The sequence below is a fragment of the Schistocerca americana genome, chromosome 2, assembly GCF_021461395.2.
Source record: "Schistocerca americana isolate TAMUIC-IGC-003095 chromosome 2, iqSchAmer2.1, whole genome shotgun sequence".
NCBI classification, from domain to species: Eukaryota; Metazoa; Arthropoda; class Insecta; order Orthoptera; family Acrididae; genus Schistocerca; species Schistocerca americana.
Window position 1 is genome coordinate 311,408,726 of NC_060120.1, and position 19,658 is coordinate 311,428,383.

At 39.4% G+C, this 19,658-nt stretch overlaps 1 protein-coding gene across 1 annotated transcript; it reads right to left on the reverse strand.

Moving 5' to 3' along the window:
* Positions 1-19,287, reverse strand: LOC124596089 (transmembrane protein 147). Its single transcript, XM_047135083.1, has 4 exons — positions 19,057-19,287; positions 18,698-18,827; positions 1,959-2,180; positions 1-497 (listed from the first exon to the last, which is right to left on the reverse strand). The coding sequence occupies exons 1-4, from the start codon at positions 19,131-19,133 to the stop codon at positions 252-254; spliced, it is 675 nt and encodes a 224-aa protein (XP_046991039.1). The 5' UTR covers positions 19,134-19,287; the 3' UTR covers positions 1-251.
* Between the last annotated feature and the right edge of the window lie 371 nt (positions 19,288-19,658).

A 19,658-nucleotide genomic window follows, 5' to 3' on the forward strand; every position in this document is an offset into this window, starting at 1 on the left:
TTTCCACTGAAAGGTTCCTCATTTAATTTACATCAAATACAACTATCACACAATTCATTACCTTTTTCTATCGTTTAGCAACATGAGTACATGAAAGTTTGGTTCATTATTGTTTCTGAAACTGCAGGGAGAAACAAGCTCAATTGTCTGAGTCCATATGATGAAACTGCTGCACAGCAGTTCAGCTTCACTGACAGCACACACAAGTTGTGTACTCAAAACAAACTGAAAACTGTGTAGGTGTAATTACACTACGTATTTGCCCCAGCAAGTCCTGCATAAAACCAAAGAGCTGCAGCTGCGAGGCATAGTGTAGACACGGCACGAACCAGCAGTGCCATCCAGGGTCCCACATTTGCAGTGGCTGCTATCACATCACACAGTGGGAGTTGGTAGGCACAGAGCAGCAGCAATGCAGACACAGCAGGAAGTAGTGAGCGTTTTAGGTCATGACGAGACCACAACCAAACCAACACTGCACTTGTAAGATGCCGAACCTGAAACAACGTACACATATGTAGCAACAAGTAACACTCATACATAAGGGGTACTAGGAGAGAAGTTCCTTGAGAAGGGAGTACGAAAAAGGAAGACTTCAGAGAAAACTAGGGTGATAAGAATCCACAAAAATACAAATCTAACAGAGAGTAGTAAGAAACAGATTGAGTTGGGGAAGGAGATGGAGATAGTCAGGAGCAGAGTCAAGTATATGATGGAAATTACTGGAGATTCAGATGGATTCTAAAAAATATGATTGTAGAGAAGCTGCTATATGTAGATGGCTTCTTTCACAGGCAACCTTGCCATGGATGTGATAGAATACACCACTAACAGGCTTGAATAGGATGTACTGAGGATTTATGTGGAAATCTTGCAACTTTGTTTTTAGTAGGGATATGCCCCAGATGAATGGGATTAACAGTGAAAGTGGAACACAAAATTTTGTAGATTGGGAAGAAGTTTCAGACCCAATAGGAAGCCTCCCCTTTATTCCCATACCTAAATTGAACCTTGCTGCACCAGTCAAGGATCTGCACTTCCTACAGTGGAGATATTGCTTTGCCATCTAACTTAAGAACCAAAACTGATCCTATGCCCATATTGCACAATGCATCACCCATTTCATTTCTTTCCATTTGAGATCACCTGCCAGTTACCATACACCCTCCTAAATTTCCAGAAATTTCTCACCTCCATTCCTAGGAGCCTTCTCAATAGCACTTACCTTCAAAAACTGGGTAAAGGAGCAATAATCCATGGTGTCAAAACAGATCTGAAGTCTACCAGCCTACATGCAGACAAAGGCCCCAATACCTCTGTGATGAAACAAAGTTTGATTGTCAGATGAGTTTGATAGTACCAGCATCCTATTAGTATGTCTTGAAAGAAGCATTGTATGTTATAGCTGAAGGTTTCACCCTGTCCTTTACTTTCATTCTGATAATCATGCAATCATTTCTAGAAATACCATCTGTAAGTTGCAAGAAGGCAACAGCAAACCAGCTACAAAAAACTGAATGTGTAATTTGCCATATTATCTCTTTGTATAAGGACGCAGTCAGTCATTACATCATAAGCACTCTTGTCAGTACATCATGCAGCTTTTGGGTGACAATACAGTTAATGATACCAAAAAAATTTAAAATATTACATTTCTTTTAACTACCACAAGCCCTAAGCCCTCATTACTCAGCTATGATACTTTAAGGTGCCGTCCTTCAAGCAGATCACAGAAAAATTCTGGGAAATGCAACATTAAGTTCAAAGAATCAAAGACATCTGGAGCTCCCAAACTTTGTCACTGTACTGTACCAAGCATCAGAACAGTAATAGGACTAGTGTATCGTCACCTACTAAAGAATAATAATGACTTAAGGCATATATTGCTGTTGCCACTTAATATAAGCGATATTGTTAAACATATTTTTTACAGATTTTACATGGAGATGACTACTTACTAGACTGATATTTGAGTCCAGAGAGGCACGTATATAAGTCCAGTCAAATTCAGCACCACGAGCTCCTACCCAAAGCAGCAGGAGACGTGTCAGCAGTACATCAGCACCTGCCCAACCAATACCAGCTGTCAACACCTTAGCATGACCTTTGCCTGGTATGCCTGCCAGCACAGCATACATTCCACAGAGATCTGCAACCTCAACAGATGCCTTAAGGAATTCCTGTGGGGGAAAAAGAGGGCAGTTTCATCATCCTGTTGCTTTTAATTAAAAAAAAAAAATTAAAAAATTAGAACAGAAAAGGAGCACTTACAGCCAATTGCCAAATTGTAACAAGTATAGCAATATTATCAAAAGACACAAACAGAAGCAATGCCACTACATGTTTTTTAAAGCAATGTTGGCAGCACTTTATGTGAGCTGTTTGAAGGAGGTGAAAAGGGGGGGGGGGAGATGATGATGATGATGATGATGATGATGAGTTGGGTTGAGGGGGGCGCTTGACATCACGGTCATCAGTGCCCTGACGAAAAGTCAACATGAAATCTCATGGGTAGGGACAAAGGCTGCCCCACATGCAGAGTAGTTTGTAAGTCTGCCGCCCTTCCCCACCGGTTTAGGGCTGAGGCCTGATAGTTCACAAAATTGCACAACTGTTTTAACACTGGGATCAGTATCTGCGAGGACGGTGGGCAGATCTCCAGCAAGACCAAGGGCTGCCCTATTATCAGTATACAGGCACACGTAGCCACAATATGCTGAACTGAAAGCGGCATGCCACAAACTTCACAGAAAGATGGATCCTCCCCCCCCCCCCACCCCCGGAGGAGGAAGCCATGTATGAAAGGGTTATGCCAGATGTGGTAAGCAAAACTTCCTTCCAGTGTTAAGCAAAACCTCCTTCCAGCGGCGAGGCTGACACGAAGTCTGCCAAGCTTTTGTGGTTGGTTTGAGCGACCGCAGTTTGTTGTGAGACACCTGCAACCAGTAGCCTATACAAATACAGAAATCAAGCAGTGTTTTGTAACAATGAATTGAAGCTAATCTCTCAACTGTAATATGTGGTCAATGTGGTCCCTGTAATGGCAGAAATTTAATGTAACAAAATACACGCATGGATTTTGGGAGAAAGCAGCTGGTGTTTACAAAGGAACCATCCCAGCATTAGCCTTAAATGATTTACGGAAACAATGGCCATACCAAATGCAAATATCATTAGCACTGCATAATCTAGTTCAACGATGCTTGTCTCCAACACTTTTACTTATTTTTAAATATTTTCCCTCTCTTCCTTTTCACTCCCAATGAAAGATCCAATGGCCAGAGCCATGCATCCTACCAGATTTAACCATTTGAGACTGCCTGCAGCCGACTGCTCCATTCCATTCTGTTGCTTGCACCATAGGCAGTAAAGCTCAACTATACTGTGAACAAAGTGCGGCAAGCTGCAATGTGCCTTCGAGGCCTGCAGCTCGTTTGGGTACCCAGCCAAACCCCAAAAGTCAACAGGACTCAGTGCTACAGGAAAATGGACAGTGTGATATTACAGTCCTACACACATAGCTCAGTGCAAGGCACTGAAATGATTACAGTGTAGGCAACTCTCAACTGTTTTGATTTTCTTTACTGTACTTTGGGATTATTATTATTTCTCTCCCCTCTCAGATGCCACGTCAGGTCAAAAATGGAAAGTGACGCGGACCTTGATCAAGCGTGACTTCTTTTTAACTATTCGGTATATGTTACATTGCATTTAGGAACTTTCGGGTAATTGAACATGTATCAATAATTACGGATTTCTGTAGTTGTATATACAAGTTTGGATGTAGCTGTATTGCATTGATGTACTGGTGGATATTGTGTGGTATGACTCCTGTAGTTGATAGTATAATTGGTATAATGTCAACTTTATCCTGATGCCACATGTCCTTGACTTCCTCAGCCAGTTGGATGTATTTTTCAATTTTTTCTCCTGTTTTCTTTTGCATATTTGTTGTATTGGGTATGGATATTTCGATTAGTTGTGTTAATTTCTTCTTTTTATTGGTGAGTATGATGTCAGGTTTGTTATGTGGTGGTGTTTTATCTGTTATAATGGTTCTGTTCCAGTATAATTTGAATTCATCATTCTCCAGTACACTTTGTGGTGCATACTTGTATGTGGGAACATGTTGTTTTATAAGTTTATATTGTAAGGCAAGCTGTTGATGTATTATTTTTGCTACATTGTCATGTCTTCTGGGGTATTCTGTATTTGCTAGTATTGTACATCCGCTTGTGATGTGATCTACTGTTTCTATTTGTTGTTTGCAAAGTCTGCATTTATCTGTTGTGGTATTGGGATCTTTAATAATATGCTTGCTGTAATATCTGGTGTTTATTGTTTGAGCCTGTATTGCAATCATGAATCCTTCTGTCTCGCTGTATATATTGCCTTTTCTTAGCCATGTGTTGGATGCATCTTGATCGATGTGTGGCTGTGTTAGATGATACGGGTGCTTGCCATGTAGTGTTTTCTTTTTCCAATTTACTTTCTTCGTATCTGTTGAGGTTATGTGATCTAAAGGGTTGTAGAGGTGGTTATGAAATTGCAGTGGTGTAGCCGATGTATTTATATGAGTGATTGCTTTGTGTATTTTGCTAGTTTCTGCTCGTTCTAGAAAGAATTTTCTTAAATTGTCTACCTGTCCATAATGTAGGTTTTTTATATCGATAAATCCCCTTCCTCCTCCCTTTCTGCTTAATGTGAATCTTTCTGTTGCTGAATGTATGTGATGTATTCTATATTTGTGGCATTGTGATCGTGTAAGTGTATTGAGTGCTTCTAGGTCTGTGTTACTCCATTTCACTACTCCAAATGAGTAGGTCAATATTGGAATAGCGTAAGTATTTATAGCTTTTGTCTTGTTTCTTGCTGTCAATTCTGTTTTCAGTATTTTTGTTAGTCTTTGTCTATATTTTTCTTTTAGTTCTTCTTTAATATTTGTATTATCTATTCCTATTTTTTGTCTGTATCCTAGATATTTATAGGCATCTGTTTTTTCCATCGCTTCTATGCAGTTGCTGTGGTTATCCAATATGTAATCTTTTTGTTTAGTGTGTTTTCCCTTGACAATGCTATTTTTCTTACATTTGTCTGTTCCAAAAGCCATATTTATATCATTGCTGAATATTTCTGTTATCTTTAGTAATTGGTTGAGTTGTTGATTTGTTGCTGCCAGTAGTTTTAGATCATCCATGTATAGCAAATGTGTGATTTTGTGTGGGTATGTTCCAGTAATATTGTATCCATAATTTGTATTATTTAGCATGTTGGATAGTGGGTTCAGAGCAAGGCAGAACCAGAAAGGACTTAATGAGTCTCCTTGGTATATTCCATGCTTAATCTGTATTGGCTGTGATGTGATATTATTTTAATTTGTTTGGATATTAAGTGTGCTTTTCCAATTTTTCATTACTATGTTTAGGAACTGTATCAATTTAGGATCTACTTTGTATATTTCCAATATTTGTAGTAACCATGAGTGGGGTACACTATCAAAAGCTTTTTGGTAATCAATGTATGCGTAGTGCAGCGACCTTTGTTTAGTTTTAGCTTGATATGTCACCTCTGCATCTATTATCAGTTTCTCTTTACACCCTCGTGCTCCTTTGCAACAGCCTTTTTGTTCTTCATTTATAATTTTGTTCTGTGTTGTATGTGTCATTAATTTCTGTGTAATGACTGAAGTTAATATTTTGTATATTGTTGGTAGGCATGTTATGGGGCGATATTTAGCTGGGTTTGCTGTGTCTGCTTGATCTTTAGGTTTCAGATAAGTTATTCCATGTGTAAGTGTATCAGGGAATGTGTATGGGTCTGCAATGTAACTGTTAAATAATTTGGTTAGATGTGAATGTGTTGAGGTGAACTTCTTTAGCCAGAAATTTGCTATTTTATCTTTTCCAGGGGCTTTCCAATTGTGTGTAGAATTAATTGCTTGGGTGACTTCACGTTGCAAAATTATCACTTCAGGCATTTGTGGTATCATCTTGTATGTGTCTGTTTCTGCTTGTATCCACCGTGCATGCCTGTTATGTTGTACCGGGTTTGACCAGATGTTGCTCCAGAAGTGTTCCATGTCTGTTATGTTTGGTGAATTGTCTATTTTAATGTGTGTGTTATCTATTGTCTGGTAAAATTTCTTTTGGTTTGTGTTGAATGTTTGGTTTTGTTTCCTTCTATTTTCACTTTTTTTGTATCTTCTAAGTCGTTTGGCCAACGCTTGTAATTTCTGCTTCTTTTCATCTAATTGCTCTATCGCTTCTTGTTGAGAGATTTTACCTAACCTTTTTCATTTTTTTTCTGACATTTCATTTCTTATAAATTGTGTTAGCTGTCCGATGTCTTTTCTCAGTTTTTCTATTCTGATCTGTAGCCTGTGTTGCCATGCTGGTTTTGTGGGTTTCTTCTGTGTGTTGGTTGGTTCTGATCTCTGCCTAGTGTGTATATTTAGTGTAGTGAGTGCTCCTATATAAACCAGTAGTTGTAACTCTTCCATAGTTGTGTTTTCATTTATTTTGTTGTGTATGATTGTGTTGATAATTTTTATTGTTGTTTCGACTTGTGGGTTATTTGGCGGTCTATGCAAGAATGGTCTAATGTCTGTATTTGTGTCTTTGTATTCTATATATGTCAGCTGAAATTTTTCTTCTATATCTAACATGTGTGTCACTTCGTGTTTTATTTGTGCTTGTTCTGGTGGCTGTCTTAAGATTTCGTTTTGCTCTGATTGTTTAATTGATGCGTGTTGTTCTTTGTTTGTTTGCTCTGGGATGTTTGAGTCCATTACTGTATTTTCTTCTTCTTCTGATTGCACATTATTTTGTTCCAGTATTTGTTGTACTTCTTGTTTCATGTTTTCTAATTCTGACTGGGGTATCCTGTTATTTTTGATTATTACACGGATCTGATCAGCTAGTCGTTGTTCTGTTAAAAATTTTAATTCTGGGTATCTGGTAATAAATGTTGTGTATACTTGTGATCTGTATCCAGTTGTGTTGGTTCCTAGGTTTGTTGCTTGGTAATAACAGAACATGAGGTGTCGATTAACTTCATCTGACCATCTCATCCTCTGTCTTTGTTTTCCGTCTAGGGTGGCTGCAGGAAGCATATCCTGCAAAACACCTCTATTTGGATTTAAATCATTTTCCAGTTGGCTAGCAGTGTCGTTATCACTGTGGGCGGACATAGGGTTCAAGCGTCGTCCCCGACCATGACGGCGCTTATCCGAGGCTTCTTTAGTTCTGCCCTGAACCAACTAATCACACTAAAAGGGGGGTTAGCCCTATTAGTGGTTTGTTCTTTTTGTCGCCTTTTACGACTGGCAGAACATACCGGAGGCCTATTCTTTTCCCGGGCCTCCATGGGGATTATTATTGTCAGAAATACATATTGCACAGCAAAGGGGTAAAAAAATGTATGGGAGAGAAAAACGAAGGTTCCCTGAAACTGGAGGAAGGAACCTACACTAGTCTGAAGAACTGAGAAAGTAGCATGGTATGGCAAAATTTTACACAAATTATAAATATTCAAAATAAATCTGCAGGTTTTGTTAAGTGTACTAGCTGTCATGCATTATTAGCTTCCTGTGATGGTGGCAGTACTAGTAGTATGTTGTGACACTTCAATATCTACAGAACTGTTTCCAATAGCCAGATCACGAGTACTAGCAAAAAATCAATTGTCTTGGAGAATTGTGTAAGAATGTGTGCAAGAGAGCTGCAGCCATTCAGCACAGTTGCAGGAGAAAGCTTGCGCAGATACCCAAAAGTAGGAGTACAGTACTCCACTGCAAGTGAGAGAGATGTGCTTCCTTATCCATTATAATTTAACAACAATTGCAAACTAATATTGCACAGCAATGCCCCCACCCCCCAAGTGCTGCAGGATATGAAGGATGGTGCATGTGCCTGTACAGCTGACAGACACACACACTAAAAAACATTAGTTGGCTCTCACTGCGCATTCAATATTGCAAGAGTTGAAGCGGAAAAACTGGGTTCTGTTTGTTGCAGAGTTCCCATATGATGTGAAAAACAGTGCTGCAAATATATAGGAGGAAACTGAAATTAACATGTGCAAGTTAGGATATGTACAAGCCATCTATCGCATCTATCGATGGGTGGGCGGGTCGGTGGGGGGAGCCGTGGCTGGGTGGCGGCGGGTGGCGCAACTGTGGAAAAGGCACTTGAGAACCATCACCACCTTCTGTGCAAAAACTACTGCCTTGGCACTGGTCTAGACCACACCGTTGATGATAAATGGTGGCAGGAATACTGTCAAAATGTTGGAATACTGTCATAATGTTCAGACACTGTTGGAAGCAATGAAAATGCCATTATTTATTTAAAAAGGAGTGGCCCTGAGAAAGGCTTGTGGTTGCAGTTTATTGTAAAGCAGCATGTTGATACTCACTGGAATACTTTGTATCACATGCTAAAATCTGTGTTTATGCAGCATGGACAAACAACTGAAGTTTTACATGAATTCAGAAAATAAACTTGTTTGGGAATTGGGATCAGTAGATAGTTGACATATTAATTCAGCTCCTTGAACTATTTCATGAGGCCATCAAGGCAATGGAAGCTGACAGTGGTTCAACACAGCAGCTGCTGGTGCCATGGGTGAACCAGCTACAGGAACACTGACAAGAATGCAGACAATGCAGTAAACACTCCCATAAAACAATGAATTTATAAACAAATATATTTTAAACTTTTTGTTATACATTTTAAACACTAAGAACTGGATGAGAGATTGTATTTAGAGAAGACAGTGTTTCTCAGTATATCACTTGCAGAAAATAGCATTGCTAAAAGCACCTTTCTTGAGATCGAAACAAAGCCAGTGCGCTTGCTTGCATTATTTCTAGTACCACATGTGCCTCATCTGAAGCAGCTTTTTCTAATTGAGAGAGATGAAGTTTATGTTGGAGCACATTCAAGATGTGCTGCCCTTCAAGGTATATATATGATGTCAAGTAGGTTTTCTAAGTAAACATTTTATCAGTAGGATCATCCTCAAAGGTTGAGTCTGTAATAGTGGAAAGAAATAAATTCATATGAAAACTGCAACAAATTTATTATCAGCTATGCAACATAACACATTCATCTTCCATGCAGGATGTTGTATTACTACCAGAATTGCATACAGAGGATGAAGCCACAGCATTGATACTTTCTAAATGTGCAAAGAGTGCCTCTGTATAGTGGGCGGAGGAGGATGAAACTGTTGTTGAAGTTTCCATGTATCTGATGATGGAAAAGACCAGATAAGGGAAAGTCACTTCCGGAGTGGTGAAAGTCAAGAGTAAAAACTTACCCAAGACTGTCTCTAGTAGATGGGCAGTGTCTATAATGAAAGGGTATTTAGTAGAGCTGGGTATAATTACCAATAAACATAGTGGAATATCTATGGAGTATGTGAGCTACCTGCAATATCATTGTAAGTTTCATAATACCTTTCCATAGCATCCAATTTCTGTCATAACATATCTCTAATTTCTTAACTGCTTGTTTCAGGAATAAATTCATCCAGAAATCTTCTTGGGTGATCAGCCAAGTGGTGGCATCATCTTGTGGCAACGTTTCAATGGGTTTCGTACCCATCATCCTCAAGCGAGGTGTCGGGATGCTGTGCTGCACATATCTGTGTAGTTACTTGACCGCTGTCCTCTTCTGTTAACAGGTTCCAGGCGGCATGGCTGGCGGTGGGGGGGATCACAGCGTGGCTCTGGTGTGGGCATTGAATCCTGGTCGCTGTCCTTTCTGTCTGCGGACACCGCCATGTTCAGAATGGAGCGTTCCTGACATATCTTCCTAACTTCGGAATCCCATGCTGCGCTAAGTTGAAATCCACTATCCTGGTTGACCAGATTGTTGTGAAGACGTATTTCCACTGCCTCCTTGAAAGAGGAGTCCCAAAATTATTTGGCACTGCATATCATCTTCATTTCTTCAAAGTTAAAGGTGTGCCCCCATTAACTCTATGCTCTGCTACTGCGGACTTGCTTATTTGTCCTGAGCGCACATTTCTGATGTGCTCTTTACAGTGCTGTGATTTACACCATTCCATTTGTCCAATGTACTGCCTCCCACATTCACACTGTATACTGTAGATGCCTGGTGTCTGCAACCCTAAAACGTCTTTGGTCGAGCCAAGTACGTCCTTTACTTCTCACATTGTGTGGAAGATGGCTTTTATACCGCGCTTTTTCAGTATCAGATGTAGTGGAATCTTCTCCTTAAGAATCTTCGGGAGGCCATATAATTGTGGAGACGTTGGTGCCATGGGGTAAAGCCTTCTGATGGTGTACTTGTCTGAACACCACAAATGCACCAACGTATGGGATAGCCAAACACCTAGCACAACTACCAAAACTACTTGAGGCTCACCGCCCACACCACATCAAGAATTCGACAGAATTTGTAAACGTACTCCAAGAGCTGTGCATAGATGAGAAGAACCTACTAGTCAGCTTTGATGTTATGTCCCTTTTCACCCAAATGCCACCGGATGATTCCTTAGCACTTCTCGAGGGACACTTCACTGAAGACACAATCAGACTAACTACCACCTATTTCAAATGCGGCGGGGAAATTCTATGAACAAATAGATGGGGTTGCCATTGGCTCCCCCTTAGCTCCGAGTATTGCCAACCTTTACATGGAGCACTTTGAAGATGTGGCACTGGCCTAAAACCAAAGGCATTCCATAGATACGTTACCAACACTTTTGTGGTGTGCCCACATGCCAAAGAAAACCTACAGGAGTTTCTATGTCATCTCAATGGCATACATGAGAATTTAAAGTTCACCATGGAAGTAGAAGAGAATGGATGCCTACCCTTCCTGCACATTTTAACCAGGAGAAATCTGGATGGTACGTTGGGACACACTGTCTACAGTAAAAAGTCGCACACAGTGTAATGACACTTCCTCGGACGAAAAATGAAAAAAGAAAAAATAGCAACCAATACCCCAAAATTTTCCCCCAAAAAAGTTAAAAATTCTATGAAAAGTGAACAAGTAACCAAAGTTCATTTAACACTATTATTTGGACAATAACCAGTAATTGAAAGAAGAACCTTATACCTAGTTATTTATCAACTTACAAAAGAAAGATAGAATCTCAGTAAAATAAAACTCAAAATCATAGTAAATCGCAAAATCATTATAATTAAAATTAGCAAAGTAGAACCAACGATCTCATAGAATGCTTTGTGTGAGTACTCTTCGAGAATCGTGAGTAACGGCTAAGGAAAATTTTACCCACTGTCACTACATTACGGGAGTTAGCCGAAGCTGGTCAGACTTGTTTGAATACTCGTATATGTAGGCATGGTTAGATTATTTTTCAAGGATAGATAATTGCGATCTACTATGATGCAGTGAAACGAAACATTGACTTCAACTATAACATTGTTTAGAATTCAGATAGAGGACTACCTTGTATAAGACTGAAGTGAACTTTTTAATTAGATAACTCGAACTCAACTCTAGATAGGCATTGAACAGTGATAGACAATTAAGTTCATTCGTAATTATAAATGGACTCTGGAACTTGGCAATAGTTTTAAAGCAGATAATTTATAAATTCCCCCCCCCCCTCCCCCCACCTGGGGGAGCATCTTCCTCACGGAAGTAATTGTTATTGTGAAATAAACCACCCTTTCATGCCAATTTACGCATTTGTGATTCCAAATTACAAAATTGTTTAGAGACATAACTGTGATCTTTCGCGTGCTGCGATAATATTTGACTGAAGTGCTCGGCGCATATATAGAAACTCTTTGATGTTAGGAAGTAATCGCAATGTTATGACTTATTAGAGATTTGAAATTACTACCAAACTATGGGGAGGTTGGTGTCGGTGGAACTAAATTGAACTCATCAGTAATGTTTTTACAGAAGCTGTTAAACCATCAAATATAAACGAGTTAATTACGATGAGTAGCATAATATTAGTCACAATTGGTGAAGTAAATGTCACGAACACGTTGAGAGTTCAGTTCAGCACTGTTTTTTGTAATGTCATCTTTACCTAATAACAGTATCATCGCTCTACAGACTATCGCCGAGTTTTAGCCAGGGCTGATCAATACTAATCTATCAACTATCAACTAGAAAAACCGGCGACGTTACAACAGACCTTTATCTTAATGCTCAGAGCTGCCACCATCCAGCAATATGCAACTCGGTACTAAACATGTTGGTACATAGAGCCAGGTCCATTCGTGACAGAGGGAGTTTGCCACAGGAGTTGCATCATCTGCGTGAAACTTTCTGAAAAAACGACTACAGCAGGACGCAGATAAGACATGTTTTATTGATAGACCAGAGGGAGGAGACAAGCAAGAAGAAGATGAAGCAAATTGTGTGGCATTCCTGCCCTATGCTGGCCCGCCAACAGCCAAAATCCAATAATACTGAAAAAGCATGGTATTATAGCCATCTTCCACACAACGTAACGGACATACTTGGCTCAACCAAAGAACCTTTAGGATTACAGATGCGGGGCATCTACAGTATCCCATGTGAATGTGAAAGGCAGTACATCGGACAAATACAATGGTGTATACCACTGCACTGTACAAAGCGAATCAGAAACATGTGCTGAGGACAAGTAAGCAAGTCCGCAGTAGCAGAGTGCAGCGTTAACAAGGGGCACACCTTCAACTTTGAAGAAACGAAGAAGATATGCAGTGCCACAATGGATTCTGGGACTCCATCTTCAAGGAGGCAGTGGAAATACGTCTCCACAACAATCGTCAACCAGAATAGTGGATTTCAGCTTAGCACAGCGTGGGATTTTGAAATTGGGAAGATACGTCAGGAATGCTCCATTCTGAAGGTGGCGGCGTCCATGGACAGAATGGACAGCAACCAGGACTTGACACCCACACCAGAGCTGCACCGTGATCCCCCACCACCGGCCAAGCCGCTCGGCACCCCTTTCCAGAGGCACGTGATTGGCCCGCCTGCAAAAGAGGACTGTGGTCAAGCATCTATATAGATATGTGCGGCACAACATCCCAACACCTCGCTTGAGGATGATGGGTACGAAACCCACTGAAAAGTTGCAACAAGATGCCACCACTTGACTGGTCACCCAAGAAGAGTTCATCACCGGAATATGCCGAGAAAGCCTGCAATTGCAATTCATCCAGAAGGTTGTAAAAGTGTTATGAGAAGAGAAATATTTTTTATTTATCTGAAGCAAAAATATTTATGGAAAACTTTCTTACTTCATTATGTTGAGCAACACAGCTGAATTGAAGCTAATTCTAATGATCAGTGAAAACCACCTCAGCTATATTATTATACATTTACTATCAAAGAGATAGAGGGGCTGGCCAGTACTTACCTCAGCTCAGTACAGCCGACAGATACACAAAACAGAAAATTTTTACAATCCTAGCTTTCGGAACTTTGTTCCTTCATCAGGGAGGAGAGAGGGGAAAGAAAGGGAAGAAGGGAAAGTGGATTCAGTTACTCACAACCCAGGTTATGAAGCAACAGGGAGGGTAGCAAGGATGGACACATGGGAAGCCAAAGATATTCTGTTCTGTTTTGTGTATCTATCGGCTGTACTGAGCTAAGTACTGGCCAGCCCCTCTATATCTTTGAATATCTTTGGCTTCCCTCTGGCAACCATGCCCCCATCCTTGCTACCCTCCCTGTTTTCCTTTCCCTGTTGCTTCATAACCTGGGTTGTGAGTAACTGAATCCACTTTCCCTTCTTCCCTTTCTTTCCCCTCTCTCCTACCTGATGAAGGAACAAAGTTCCGAAAGCTAGGAATGTAAAAATTTTCTGTTCTGTTTTGTGTATCTATCGTTTGTACTGAGCTGAGGTAAGTACTGGCCAGCCCCTCTATCTCTTTGATAGTATTTGTTTCACATCTTTGTATGAGATTTTCCATTAATCATTTATTATACATTTATTGGGTTGGAACTGGTTTCATCCTATGACACCTACAGGTTGCTGCCATGTCTGCAATTGGCTGCTAAACTGCTCACCTGTTGACAAACCTTTGATTTTCCTGGCAAAATATGCTTTTTCAGGTGTGATTGTGCTTTACTAAAAGAAAATGAATCCGGACAAATCTCCTAGACAAGCCAAACAAATATTCCCTATCAGAAAATCTATATTTTTGCATTTCTTTCTCACTCCAGATTCATCAGAAGTACATGAATTTAAAATGATTTGCTTCTAGCAAAAATAATCTTCATTGAGGAAGAAAGAATAAGATAAACAACTAAACATTAAAACTTTGTATCCTTTTCTTGTTCGTTGTTTACTTTAGTTTTTAATTTTAACAAATGTATTTGCACCCAACGGATAAGTTAGTGGCTGTATCATACTACTATTATGTCATGCTGATATTCTTTGCAAATACCTATGAGTAATGGTTCCTAACTTTTTTCAACCAGCGACCCCCTTTCACAAAAATCTAGTATGTGCGAAACCCCGACTAATAAAATCAATTGTACTTACTATATCATGCAAATAACTTAAGTACAAGCAAATGGTTTAATAGTTCTACTGCTTTCATACAGATTATATTTCAGTTGTGTAACATCAGAAGAGCTGATGAAGGCTTTCGCACAATGGGTAGGTTGAGTTGGTAATATTAAAATATTGTACACTTCTCTGTTAACCCACAGGGGATTAACTTGCTCAACCCGTCCTTGGAATTCTGTGAGAAGGATCCATCTACTTTGCCTGGTACATAAATCCGAAGTCGGGATTCACGGACGTTAAAGCCACACTGAAATTACTTTCAGCAGAAAGTTTGTTTCTGTATTTACTGTTTATTAAGTGTAAGAAAAAAGAAACTTTTCACACAAATATGCAGATGAGACATAGCATAGTTGTTATGGCTTTATCTGATAGGAAATCGTTTGGGGAAAACTTTCCAAGTCTCTTCAAATGTTTTTTAATTACGTTCCTGACATTTTCATCCCAAGAAAGATCAATTTCTACTACAAAATTGTGAATGGTATCAAAGAACTGATTTTGATCGGAATTTATACAGATCACCTAAATTGTTAACTTTTAAACTAATGATTGATAAAGTCTTGCACAGACTTGTGTTAGGTCCATGAAGTAATAAATTTGAACTGTTGATTTTTAGGAAAATACCTGCCAAATATGTCCATGTCTGGCTTCAGAAAGATGTAGCTGATGAGAAAATGATAACTTCATACAATATGAGAACAATTCTGCCATGAGATAAGCACCTAACTTCCATGTGTGTCAATAAAAACTTAATTCTTTACACAGTACTGCAAAAATTTGATAATTAGATCACCTATAACAAAATTATCTGCTTTCTACTGATGTACAAAGTTGTTTTCACACAAACGTATCAAAATGTTGATACACCAATTACAAGCAGTGGAGAAGATTAAGGAATCACATTGTTCCTGACTTTCCTGTTTATATAAGTGTAAGGAAGAAAGCCTTTTCACACAAATACAATTTAATACAAGACCAGAGTTGAAATACTGCACTGGAAAGTAGTGTGCGAAGTAAAAACTGCTTGCAAATGGGCCACAGAGAATTTTGTATTTCCCTGTCTGGTGGTCACCCGAGTCAATGAGCAGCCAAGCCACATGGGCCTCTGAGTGAACCCGGGCTATGATACTGTGCATTTAGGTGGGTCTCAGTGCAGATCCACCACCTAACCAGGAAGTGCGAGGCAAGGCTCGTCCAGCTGTCACGGCTGTAGTCGCACTTGGGTCACACAGGCTCGATGCATGCCTCTGCCAATGGCTTCAAAATCTTAAATTTGTTGCCTCTGTCATCTTACTTCCTGTTCTTGATGCAACCTGTTAACATTTTAAACTTGTTGTGGCTGACTCAAATTGATATCTGATGATCTCTTTACAAAGAAGATTGTAGTTGTACATACTATTGATGACCACACCATTAAAGCTGTAGCACAAGCTCTGAGGGGCCAATGATAGAGAAGGTTATTAGTCATGTCCTTGTCAAAGGAACTGTACCAGCATTTGCCTTAATCAGTTCAGCAAAATAATGGAAAACATAACTGAGGAGGACCAAAATGGGGATTTAAGCCCTATTCCTCCCAGTCCAATGTGTTCACTGCTGGACTAGCTTTCTCAGAGGCTTGACGAGCATCCTTGAGTATGTGTAGGATAAATCTGCGCAAGAATCGGCACTGCACACACAGTTTGATGCTTGATCAAGTTTCGTAAGCATGTGATGCTTGAGCATCTGTACCAAGAATAGGGAGGCTTGTGGAATCATTTTTCAGTGATCTGCTTTGATTTAATACTTATTTGGGCCTGTTACATTATATCTGTACAAAGATCGTAATGTAACGTAGGTCTAGTCAAAGATTACAAAGAAGTAAATCAACAGTATTGTGACACAGTTTACATAGTGTGTTTACCACAGTCTAATGTCTCTACCATGAATAGTTAATATGGGAGCCATATTTTCGTATTTTTAGCCACTCTATACTCCACATATCATATTCTCTCTCTCTTTCTAGCATAAGTAATAATAATAATAATAATAATAATAATAATAATAATAAAAATAGCAAACAGAAAGCCAAAGGTTTAAATTTTGCACCTCAGAAATCATTCCATCAGGAGAATAATAAAAACATTCTGTTGTTTGACCATCGAACAGATTTCCATAGTAATAGTAGACACAGTAATATGCATCCCTGGCACAGAGAACTGAAAGAGTTGAAAACAAATAAGTTGCCAGGTCCATACAGAAACCCCGTTCAGTTTTACAAAGAGTACTCTACAACTCTGGCCCCTTGCCTAACTTGCAATTATCGTGAATTTCTCACCCAGCGCAAAGTCCCAAGCACAGGTGACTTCTGTGTATAAGAAGGACAATAAGAACAGACTGGCAAAATTACATACCAATATCCCTAAGATCGGTTTGCTGCAAAATTCTTGAACATATTCTCAGTTAGAATATAATAAATTTTCTTGATACTTCGAAGTTTATGTCTGTGAATCAGCATTGTTTTTGAAAGCATCACTCGTGCGACTATGTTCTAAGATTTCCGGAAAGCATTTGACATGGCGCCCCACTGCAGACTGTTAACGAAGGTACGAAGTATGGAATAGGTTCCCAGATATGTGAATGGCTCAAAGACTTCCTAAGTAATAGAACCCAGTATGTTGTCCTCGAAAGTGAGTGTTCGCCAGAGACAAGGGTATCATCAGGAGTGCCCAAGAGAAATGCTGCATATAATGTCAGACAGGGTGGGCAGCAATCTGCGACTGCAGGATGATACAAGATGACTTGGACAAAATTTCTAGTTGGCGTGAGGAAAGGCAGCTTGCTGTAAATGTTGAAAACTGTAAGTTAATGCAGACGAGTAGGAAAAACAAACTCATAATGTTCAGATTTATCCATGCATAACTTTGCAAAGTAATATGAAATGCAACAAACATGTGAGGATTGTGGTAGGGAAGGTCAATGATGACTTCACTTTATTGGGAGAATTTTGGGAAAGTGTGGATCATCTGTAAAGGAGGCCACATATAGGATGCTGGTGCAACTTATTCTCGAATAGTGCTCAAGTGCTTGGGGTCTGTACCGGGTTGGATTAAAGGAAGGTATCAAAGCAATTTAAAGATGGGCTGCTAGATTTCTTACCGGTAGGCTAAAACAACACACAAGTATTTCTGGGATGCTTTTGGATCTTAAGTGGGAATCAGTGGAGGGAAGATGCAATTCGAGGAGTACTACTGAGAAAATTTAGAGAACCGGCATTTGAAGCTGACTGCAGAAGATTCTGCTGTCACCAACACACTTCACATAAGGACCACAAAGATAAAGATATGAGACATTAGGGCTCATACAGAGGCATATAGACAGTTGTTTTTCCCTCGCTCTATTTGTGAGTGGAAGAGGAGAAGAAATGACCAGTAGTAGTAGTAGTAGTAGTAGTAGTAGTACAGGGTAGTACATAAAGATATGAGACATTAGGGCTCATACAGAGGCATATAGACAGTCGTTTTTCCCTCGCTCTATTTGTGAGTGGAAGAGGAGAAGAAATGACCAGTAGTAGTAGTAGTAGTAGTAGTAGTAGTACAGATAATCTTCAAAGAACCATTTAGCACATTAATTTGTTGGCTTCTAAATGTAACATGAACACCTACATTAATAAAAAGTTTTGGCACTTGAGAGAAAATTGCCTGTAAGATCTAAAATTATAATAACTGAATGTTGGAACAGACAATAAAATTGTTTCATTAAATGTTTCGACAGCTTTATAATAGAAGGGTCTTTCATCATTAGCTTTGAATAATGATGTATGGTACACAAAATATTGCTATAAATAATATAAAAAGGAACTTTAAGGTACTGATGAGTCACCAATACATTTGTCAGTAAAAGGAACTCTTACACTGTCCTCATATTGCAGTAGCTAGCAGTAAATATTACTGATAAATTTAATTTTTTCCAACACGGCCACGACGATATTCCATAGGCTCTTTATGCCCATTTGCACAACTAATTTGGTTCACTACGTGAACATGAAACCATTTTTTTCCAAAAAGGTAGTCTCTTCCAATAGTGTTTATTCTCGTAAATTAATATTTCAAGTTGTTTTACGTATTGTCCAGAAAACATTACGGTGTTCTTCGTTAGAAAACTGGCTCAGATCTGGTTGGAATTAATTAGTTCCACATACCGCTATCACGTCTTGTCCACCAACGTCGCTAGCTGGGAAAAAGGTAGCCAACACAAGCATTTTACATAGCTGAGTAAACACATATATGCCTCCTGCCTGAACACATTTCCAAAAGGCACCATATTCGGATCTGTAACACAAGAAATGAGACTGCATTCGCAAGGCAATAGTAAGGGTGAAAACAATAAGGAACCGGTACACTTTCCTGTGTACTCTCAAGTTTCCATACTTTCAGAAATACGTACTATATTAGATATAGATTATTGTGGCAGAATTTTATGTAGTGGTTGTTCATGTAAGTTAACAGCTACCGGTAACACGGCTTAATCAATACAAAGAAAAACATTGTGTACACTCACAGTCCGGAATATTTGTAAGTCAGATAATAAGGAACATAAACGAGAGCAACGCAGTTTCCAAAATGGTATAACGTCATTCTCTAAAACACACTTCGACCAAATGCCCTAAATAACTTGTATCAGCTACATATAAATATTCCTAGTTACGTTTACATTAACCTAAATATTATCAGCTGTCTAGTTTCTTCTAATTTCGGAACCTTCCAACCAAACATCGTAGGAAAAAAAAACAAGACTTTTGTTTATTCAATGCAATAATCGATCATTTTATGAAATCGACTGAATCTGGGCTTCCATAGGCAATAAAAACTTGCACATGACTACCGCCATCGCCTCCCGTGCCAGACAGTTTGCCTGAGGAAACATCGTACTGCGTCACTACCATGCCAACTGGCCAGATATTCCGAGAAGTTAAATTACTAGCTTGACGCCCATAAGTTTCAGCAACTTTCGCTTGTTCGAATTTCGAAAGGAGAGGTCACCACCAGTACACCTTCCAAGTGATCCTCTTGTAGCAACAGTTGAGGCATGCACGACGACGCTGTGGCGTTAGGTGGAAGACGAGCTAAAGGTATGAGTGCCCGTAGTCCCATTGCTAATAA